Genomic DNA, 10382 nt, shown 5'->3' on the forward strand with positions numbered 1-10382 from the left:
ATGAAAGTCTACCCAGAACCTCCCAGCAGCAGAGAAGGTAATGCTTCCTTGCTAGAGGGAAGTCATACATGTAAAATATTTGGAGTTTCCTAAAATCTCCAAGTGGCTCTAGAACCCCTACTGAAATCTATCTCAGTACTTCTTGGGTCTCCTTGAGGGGTTGCTGATTGTTTAGGTTTAAAACTATCTCTTCTATGTAACAACAATTCTTATGATAAGGATTGCTACAGGGATTTCAGGGGAGGTTAGGAGGTAGAGTTGGTGGCATGAGATTAGATTTGTGTTTAGAGACACATCCTGGAAAAACAAGCTGTGGTTGTTCACGTGGGGTAGGGTGAGAAAGAAGGCAGGGACCTCTGTTTGGAAATTCCTGCATCATTCAAGTAAAGAATGACTGTATCTTTGGAATATAATGGTAGTAGTTGCATGCCCAAGGATTGCATCTCATGGAATCCATAAGCAGTGATGTTCAAATGGACAGCATTTAGTGAGAGATTAGATGTGGGTGGTGACAGAAACCGGATGACCTGGTGAAGTGTTCATTTAGTTAGCAGCCCTGAAGGGGATATCATGACTTTGTTTGTTTACATGATGAATTTGAGACTAACATCCAGTGTAGGTTTTGAGGTGGAGTTGAGTGGTGAAGAGCTTGGAGGAGACATGTCATGGCCTATAATATGTATGACAGACTTTGGTGTTAGGTAGTAACTTGATACAATGACTGTGAATGAGAGAGACTTGAGAGACTGTAGACTGAGAAAAGAAGGGTCTAGCACCAGGTTATCACTTAATGTGAAAGAGTGAGCCAGAGTAGGAGAAAAACCAGAAATGTGGTGTCAGTACCAAAGGAAGAAAGATTTTCAAGGAGGAACTAATAACAGTGCCAGTGCTGTTGGGATTAGGTAAGAAATGTTCTTTGGGATTGTTCATTCATTCAATAAATATTTATTGATGAGGGCACAATACTAAAAGTTAAAGCCACAAATCCCTTGAATTGTACATTCTAAGAGGAAAAAGAAACAGGAGTATGCAAACTGATTTAGAAAGAAATGGTGAAATGGGGTGAGGATATATTTTGGACAGGGTGGCCAATTGCAGGCATCTCTGATATAATCACATTTGAAAGTTTCTAAATGTAGTGCAGGAGAAAGCCATGCAAAAATGTGGAGGAAAGCACCCAGGCATCAGGAAACCTGTGTTGAAGAACCACAAGCTAGAATTGTGCTTAGATATTCTGATCAACAGCAAGAGGGCTGGTGTAGCTGGAGGAGATGGATGAAGGAGAAGTCTGGGAAAAGAGCTGAAGATGAAGGACTTTGGGGATATTTTGGAGAGAAGAGATGCCTTTGGACATTCAGTGACACAGAGATCATGAGGGATTGCTACTTTGAGCAAGGGATGGCTGGAACAGAAGCCAGATTGGAGTTTGTTGAGGTGGGGGATAGGAGTGAGAAGTGGACACTGACAGTCTGGACAACTCTCCGAAGAGGAGGGCAGCAGCTGTAAGGGAATGAGGGGCAGCCTCTCTCACTTGCCTTCATGTAGATTTGGGACTCTTGACTACTCATCTCAGAAGGAAATCCTAGAATGGACTCCTGGAGCCACAGTGACGTCCTAAAGGAGAGGACTCCCTCTCCTCAGTCTTAAGCAGTCCCACCCACCCCACACTTCCCTATCACCTTCTTCATTGCTCCTGTCACTTCCTTGTTCCTGAGACTGTAGATGACAGGGTTCAGCATGGGTGTGAGGACTGTATAAAAGACGGACACTACATCATCCTGGCCAGGAGAGTGGTAAGATGCGGGTAACATATAGGTATACACGAGGGGCCCATAGAAGAGGTTGACAACTGTTAAGTGGGAGGAGCAGGTGGCTAGGGCCTTCTGACGCCCCTCCACGGAATGCATCCTAAGCACTGCTGCCAGAATGAGGGCATAGGAGGTGGTGATGAAGGCAATGGGCACCAGAAGGACCACCACACCTGTCACAAAGAGGACTCGCTCATAGGCAGCTGTGTCAGCACAGGCCAGCCTCAGCAGTGAAGGTACCTCACAGAAAAAGTGTGCAATCCTCCTTGAGCCACAATAGGGGAACTGCAGGGTCATTGCTGTCTGGATAGAGGCATTGAGGGACCCTCCCACCCAGGAGGCGGCCACCATGAGCAGACAGGTCTGGTGACTCATGAGTGATGGGTAGCGCAGTGGGTTGCAGATGGCCACGTAGCGGTCATAGGCCATGAGGGCCAGCAGGAGGCACTCAGCAGCCCCAAGGAACATGAAGAAAAACATTTGTGCTCCACAGCCCACAAATGAGATGCTAGTCCAGCCAAAGAGGAAGCCTGCTATCATCTTGGGGACGGTGACTGAGGTGAAGAAGATGTCCAGGAATGACAGCTGGCTGAGGAGGAAATACATGGGCGTGTGGAGCTGGGCATCAGCCCAGATCAGGAAGACCATGGCAGCGTTGCCAGCCATGGCTAGTGTGTAGATTATCACAACCATGCTGAATAGGAACAGGTGAATCGGACTCTCATTAAAAAGGCTCGTGAGGACAAAGCCGATGGTGGAGGAGTGGTTCCAGGGCCTTCTGCCTGCCTCCTGCCAAGACTCACTGTGGGGAGGAAGGAAACAAAATCACCAATGGCTCAGAAGCATCCATTCTGAGTTAGAGAAGGGTGAAGAATGAAAACAGCAAAGGGCAACAATTAAGTAAAGTTGGCACAGGGGTTGTGGGAATTCTTCCTCATATTCTTGCAAATTTTTATAGGCTTGACATTATTTCATGATGAAAAACCACTATAAAAGACTTGGCATGTAGCCAAAACAATGCTCAGAAGGGAACTTCTAACACCAAATACCTGTGTTAAAAAAGGAGGAAAGACTGAAAACCAATGATTAAAGTTTCCATCTTAAAAAGCTAGAAAAAGAACCACAGCACATTAGAACACCCCATGTTTTGTGGAATACACACGCTTAGCAGTGTTTCCAATAATTAAATAAACAAGTAAATATGCACACAGGACAAATTTTCAAAAACAAACACTTTCATGCCAAGTCTAAGCACTAGATCCACAAATATGTGAGTATTGTGGTTCAAAATTCTCATTGTAGATACGTGAGGATCCATGTAATGAATTTTTCTTAGAAACAGCTGAGAGCCTGTGATGGTGGCTGACAGGGTACATTTTATCAGTTAGCATGGCTGTGCAGTGCCATCTTGACCTTGTCGTCTTGACCCCCAGGCCTCCTAAACATGCCCTTTGTGCTCAGATGCAGTAACTGCTCTTAGGAAGATTTTTGGCAATATGTTGTCCTTATCCTCATGCTATGACCTCATTTCAATGGATTTGCTATAACAGTCTCTTACCTTAGTAAGAAGATCCCTTATGAACTGGTTTGATAGAGAATAGGCCTCTTTGTGAGCATTACCTATGAACTTCATAATATGAGTACGTGAGCCAGTTTCGGTAGTTACCCCTGGAAGAAACTTCCTTAAAGTTCCCCTTTTTCAAATTACTTTTGTTGGGGTCAAGTCAATTTCAATGGATGTCAAATTAAGCTATGATGAGAAAGAAGTCACCCAAAGGCAGTTTTAAGAAAGTATGGATGAGGGGACGAGCTCAGACCAAATACACCACTGCAAGAGAGCCAGCAGAGATCTGCCCACCAGGCAAATTCCCAGATTTTGTGGCCTGCTGGCTTCCTTGGTTCTAGGATCCCAAATCCTAGGGAATGTTTTGAATTCTAGCTCCTGTTTCAATTGAAACATCAATTGAAACGTCAATCTCAATTGGGCTTGAGATACCAAATGACTTAGATGGAGAGAATGAAGATAAATAAAATTAATTTCCCCATGTTCCCGAATGAGTTGAGAATATGAGAGAATGTTGGAGTTGGTTGACACCGTTAGGTCACTGGGACAGGCCTAGAGGGGTATGTAAGTGTTGTAGAGTTACCGCATGTCAGGATGTGACAGGCTGTGGCCCTAATCTGCATGTCCTTCAGATTCGCCAGCAGAGTCATGCAATCTATGGATGATCTGCATTTCCAGTTTCCCCGAAACTAATTTCCTATTAATTAATAGGAAATTTCTATTAATTCCTATTAAATTCCTATTAATTAATAGGAAATTAGCTTTGGGGAAACTGGAAATGCAGATCACAAGAGTGGGCCTTGAGCACCCATGTTTCTTAAGACTCCCAGGCTAGTCTGACATATGGTCTGAGTTGATCCACTGCCCATAGCTTCTGAAGGAGCTTAGAATCCAGTGCTTGCCTAGGTCCCGCAAATACGTCTCAGGTAGCTATGCTAGGAAAAGGTTTTCCTCAATGCTCATCCTGGCATTTCTTGCTATGCCAAGGGACCCATCTTATCTATCACCTTAAACTTCACCAATTTCAGGATGCTCATGCCAGGTTATACAGATTCCTTAGTGATGAATCAAATGTGTTCAGAGTATAGCAGGGCCCATCCCAAAGCTTCTCTCTCAAGCTGAGCACAAGAAGTTAATGCTGTTAAACTGAAACATTCAAGACGAGATTTTAGTGAAGATGTGAAATACCACATCTATTTTCTGTATCTTATGATGCTTTGACATCTTGAGGTCTTTCAGTCCCTGGGAAGGGACTGTTCCTCTTAAGGGTGCTAATTCATAAAGATGGTGAACAACTTGCAGCGGATAATGTCTTTGGTGTGAAAATGAATCAATCTTGAGCACATACCCTCTTCTGCCTCCCTTTATCAGTCTGGAACAATATCCCTCTGCCATAATCATCCTAGGGACAGGTTCCAGACAACTAGAGACAACACCTGTGGCTCAAAGCCCACCCAAATTATTATAACTATCAAATCCTAAACCTGCTCATCTGTGCCTTACCCATAAAAATTATGTAAAAGCTTTTGTGTATGTTTTCTCCTCATTTATTCTGCCTCCTGACCAACCCTGATGCTTCCTTCCCTCTGGGGCCCTGCATGCCCCCTCCTCTTGGGAACTGTAGAAAATTACCTTTTTAATGGCAATCATCTCCTGATCTGTTCACTTCACCATAACATGACATAAAACGAGACTCTGGGTGCATTTGAAAACATTGCCCTGAAGAGAATTGTCTCATGTTTTCCCTGTTTTGTCATCTTGCAGACACAGCTTGTATTGTTTGGTGTCTCAAAAGTCTCATAACCACTAGATTTTACAGCTGGAGGAAACCTCACCCATCACCCCAATTTTATCCATACATAGTATGACCCTTGGTCAACAAATTTTTGAACTTCCAGGCCAGATCCCAAATCCTCCTAACTGTTCTACAGCAAGCTTCCTCAGACTTGGCACACCCAGCATTTTCCTATGGATAATTGTTTGCTATAAGAGGCTATCCTGTGCACTGCAGTGCATTCAGCAACATCTCTAGACTCTCCCACTAGATGCCAATAGTACTCCCTCCCAGCTGTGACAAACAAAAATGTCTGCAGACATTGCCAAATGTTCCCTGCTGGGAAAAATCACCTCTGACTGGAGACCTCTTTTCTAGGGCATTATTATCAATTACTTTTCTTTCCTTTCCTTCCTTTTCACCAAGGCAAATGAAAGAGAAAAGGAAATCACATGTTTTCAATCTGTAATAATTTGGCCCAGAGTTGTCTGAATGTCATTTGTAGATTTTACCAAGTTCAAGCCATTGTGATTAAGGATCTAGTCTCTGGAGTTAGGTTGCTTGGGTTCAAGACCCAGCTTGTACCTCTACAACTTAGACTACTCAGCTTCAAGCTCCTTGTCTCAGAATTGTTGGATCTGTTGGAGGCATTAAGTGGTTAATACCTGTAGAGTGCTTGAGGTACAGTTAGGCAGGAAAAATACATGGTTTATCAGCTGCTATTAACACCACAACTCTTATTACCACTTTTATGACTCTGAGCCTCTGCTTATCTCTCTCTATAAAATGGGGTCATGATACTTGCTTCTCAGGGTTATTGTGAGTATTGAATTAGAAAAATGTTGAGGTTGTGCCTTTTGCATAATAGGTATTCAGTAAATATTAGGATACTTCCCTTCCTCACTTAAGCAAATTAGTTTTGCAAAATAATCATGCGGTCGATAATTGTACTCACCTGCAAAGAGCTCCTAGTCTCTCCCACTTGGAGATTTCCCCTCTACAAATTTTATTCTCAGAAAGCTTGGAAGAGGTTGTGTTTGTTGTGATGGGGAAGGCTTCTCCACTGAACGTCTAGACTGAGTATTACTTATGACTAAGGACTCTGTCCTTTCCTTGTTTAAATTTCTCCACAGAAAACACTTTGCATGGTCCCTGGTCGATGCTTATGGGATGTGTGTGGTGAATAAATGAAAGAAAACACAACCTTGCCCACATAAACACTATTACCTTTGTGGCTGTCTTTTGGTATTGCCAACTGAGTTCAATAGCCCTTTGTGGGGCTGTGTGTAAGCAACTGTTCTTAGAAATTATTGATTGTCCTGGCACTATTGATTTTTCTTTTCATGGCAGTTTCTCATTATTAAAACACACACACACACACACACACACACACACACACACATTTGCATTGCAGTGTATGAAGTACATGTGTGTGCATGTCTCAGAATAATTATTTAGGATGATTATATTAGGCTGGAGGAAGAGGATATGTTTTTCTATTCCTGCTACCTCTAGCTTGTGTAGCTCTGAACTAGTATGCAGCAGGCATCAAAAAAAAAAACACTAAAATGAACAAAAAAGGGATCTTTAATGTAAACAACATACTGTATGTTGTCAGGTATTTCTAGAACTAGTCTTTCTTCTCTCTTCTATGATTTATCTGTAATGGTATGATATTTTCAAGCCCCCCCTACAGTTTAACTGTTTTTTTCTTTTCTTTTTAAAGTAAAGCACAGCCTTGGTTTTTATAATTCAAGATATCTCATTTATGGAGACAGACACTGCATAAAAATAAAAAACAAACAAACAAACAAAAAAAAAAACCTGCCAAATCAAACAACTGTCAGATTGTCAGAGATTTTAAATGGTGGAAAATTTGACAGAAGTTGTGGAATTGCCCATTGTCAAATGTGGGGCTGCATGAATTGGGGCGATGGTTTTAAATTAACTTCCCTCTTTCTTGAACTCCTGTCTTTCCCTCACTCACCTCACATTGTCCCAGTGTGCAGTTTCCATCAAGACACTGTCTCTTGTTGACTTTTCTCCTTCTTCCAGGGCTCCACGTTGTGGCTCAGAAATGAAACAGTCTCTTGGGGAGTCCACATGGAAGTCTGTGAAAGCTGAGTCCATACATCCATCTCCTTTCAATAAGACACCTCTGAAAGTTTCCCATTTCCCCCTTAAAGCCCTGTTTTCCACAACATGACTTAACCACCTTTACTATAAACAGGGTGAGCTTCTGCCCGTTTCTAGCTCTCCTTTATCCACTTCAGAATGCTGTGACTGCAAAGTTTTTGTAACTGAATTTGCCCTATTTTCTTACCCAAAGAGTATGATTGCAGTCCTTCATAGATCAGTGCTCATGATGTAACTGATTTTGACACTTACAGGATATGCGTGCTGGGATGACATGTTACTTAGCCCCCAAACTTTGAATCCCAGATAACATAATGGCATTTAGATTCAGCCCCCAAATCTGCACATCAGAATTATCTGAGGAGTTTCCAAAAATACTAATGTACGTGCCTCATCTTCAGAATTACTGATTTAATTGGTCTGTGATATGTCCAGATCTTCGAAGGCTTAAAAGGTTTCCAGGTGATTCTAATCTGCAGACAAATCTGGAAACACTGAATAGGGATTTCACAGAAGAATGACAGATATGCCAACTGTTGACACCCAGATCTCCTTAGACCAGAATGTGGTCTCTAGATCAGTAGCATCAGCTGCTTCATCAAAATGCAAATGCTGAGAACCCACAGAGACCTATCTAATCAGAAACACTGGGTAGTGGCTCAGAACTGCTTTAACAAGACCTCCAGTTGGTTCAGTGTTTGCTAAAGTTTGAGAACCCTTCTAGCACAGAGATTGTCAACCAGGAGTGATTTTGCCTCCCTGACCCCAGGGATGTTTGTCAATGGCTGAAGACATTTTTGGTTCTCATAACTCAGAAGAAGGGTTGGTGTATAGTGGGAAGAAGCCAGGGATTCTGCTAAACACCCTACAGTGCACAGGATAGCCCCCGAACAGAATGTTAACCAGCCCCAAATGTCCATAGTGCCAAGATTGGCACTGTGTTGTTGAATGATTAAGTGAATGAACATGACTCATGATAGAAGTGAAGGGAAAGACCAAAGCTCATACAGTTCACTAAAGGAGGTGCTTTTAAAGTAGTGAAAATTAAGTAGTGAAAATTCACATCTAGTTAGAGCATCAAAACCACCTTAGCCTGGATGTCATAGGATCCAGAGACATAGTCAGGTGTTTCCTAAGCAGTGGACAGCTTGGCACAAACAGAAAATTCTTTAGGTGAGTAGTTAGATTTGTGAGATGTGCACAGAAGCACTGGAAGGTATTTTTCTTTTATTACACGGGGTGGTGGTGGGCTTTCATGGATGTGGCTCAGACTCTGTGAGAGTAAAACTGCCACCATGTGGTCTCTTGCTGTTGGCTTGATTTACGGATGCACAATCCAAAGTTCTGCTGACTTATTTGATATTCTGTAGCCACAGGCAAAATCTGAACTCAGTGCTGGGGAGACAAGGAGAGTGTCTTGACCTGTGAGCACTTTTTTCACCTGTTGAGACAGGTCAGGGGGTTGGAGTAGCTGGGGGAGAAGAGAGACTCTCTTTGTTCCACAACTTAACATGGTGTTGGGATTTCATCTGGATACACAAATGGTTTTAATAATTTTACCCACTAGGCTGCTATGTGCCAGAACTGTGCTTGGTGTGCTAAATACATGTGTTCTAGGTAGGCATTATTATCTGCATTTTATAGAGTAAAAATCCAAGATTCAGAGATAACAGACACAAGACTGGAGGGTTCAAATCCAGTCTAACCAGAAGCCACTACTTGTTGCACCATGTCATTTTGTTTTGACAACATTCTGAGAGCTCTCTAAAATCTCACCTCTTTAAAACTGGTGCTCAGCTGGCCACCAAAAGCCAGTGTAACTCAACTGATAAGTTGTAGAAATGCCAGTCGGTAGACCTTCTTTAACTAACAGCTGAGTGATTTGCAGACTGTGCTAAGTAAAACCTAGATGGTTTCCATCTAGGAAACATCTAAAGAAACTTGTTATGTACATCAGGAGAAAAGATGATGGAGGGCAATTAACCACACTTCTTAGTTCTCCTGCACTAGCACTTTAACAAAGTCCTTATGATTAATGGATATAAAATAAGATGTCCCAGTGGAGATGTTGTTTTCTTCTGAAATAACTGATTGAAGAATGTTGTGGCTTCTCATCCTTTGGAATTCTTTACAAATGGGGGATCAAGCTCCTTACCTGTGCAGACACCTGAGGCCCTGAAGTTGGATAGGATGTTTTCCAAAACTGAGAGCCAGTGATTCTCTCCTTGATGGCTCCTAAGCATTTGCCCAAGGTTTTCTGTGCAGGCCATTAAGTAGCTTCAGAAAGGAGACATGGTATAGATTGAAAAGAATTCTAAATAAACACAAGTGTCAAGGTCTGAGATAAAGTTCATGTTTTCTGGACAAGTGGTGACTCCTATAGAAAAACACGTGAATACTTCCTCAACCATAATGCAGTGTCTACGGGGGCTCTAGGGCCCCCACACTGGTGTTTCAAAGCTCCATATACACAGGGTATTTGTGGGCAGGCTTAGACACCATTGGTTAGATCAACATAGCTCATCTCTGTGTCTGGGGGAAACTGTTCCCCAAACACAGAGATGTGGAAAAACATCCTTCTTCCCACCCTTTCTCCCTCCCTCCCTCCCTCCCTTCTTTCCTCCCCTCTTCCCTTCAATGTTTCTATCTCTTTTCCTCCCTCCTATCTTCCCTTCCTTCAATATATCTGCTGAATTTGATTTTAGTTAAAGCTCTTTTTGGTCCTATTTCCCTAATGGGTTTTTGTTCCTCAGTTCTAAAAGTAATCACAATGGGAAGCAAACTAATGTTTCTTTATCTCCCACCTTGTATTAAGCACTTAACACATTATCTCAATTTATCCTCATACTAATATAACGAAAATTATAATAGATCATTATTGCACAGAAGAAAAACCAAAAATTCAGAAGGTTAACTAGCTTAGTGTTTAAGTTTGTCATGGGGTGTGATCCCAGGTATGTGTCATGGTGAAGCTATGACCTCCTTGGTCGACCACGTGGCCAGAATGTACGATGTGCACTCTGCCAGCCCTTGATAGTATGGGAATTTGGGCTATGTTAATGTGCACAGATCCCTTCACAACATGGCTATTTGGTTGTTA

The 10382-nt window shown here is 42.4% G+C and overlaps 1 protein-coding gene across 1 annotated transcript; it reads right to left on the reverse strand.

Moving 5' to 3' along the window:
- Positions 1 to 1643: 1643 nt before the first annotated feature.
- LOC123936022 (olfactory receptor 2Z1-like) lies at positions 1644 to 7276 on the reverse strand. Its single transcript, XM_045996820.1, has 2 exons — positions 7134 to 7276; positions 1644 to 2610 (listed from the first exon to the last, which is right to left on the reverse strand). Exons 1-2 carry the CDS (start codon positions 7274 to 7276, stop codon positions 1644 to 1646), a joined length of 1110 nt encoding a protein of 369 aa, XP_045852776.1.
- Between the last annotated feature and the right edge of the window lie 3106 nt (positions 7277 to 10382).

Source organism: Meles meles, unplaced genomic scaffold (genome assembly GCF_922984935.1).
Source record: "Meles meles unplaced genomic scaffold, mMelMel3.1 paternal haplotype, whole genome shotgun sequence".
NCBI classification, from domain to species: domain Eukaryota; kingdom Metazoa; phylum Chordata; class Mammalia; order Carnivora; family Mustelidae; genus Meles; species Meles meles.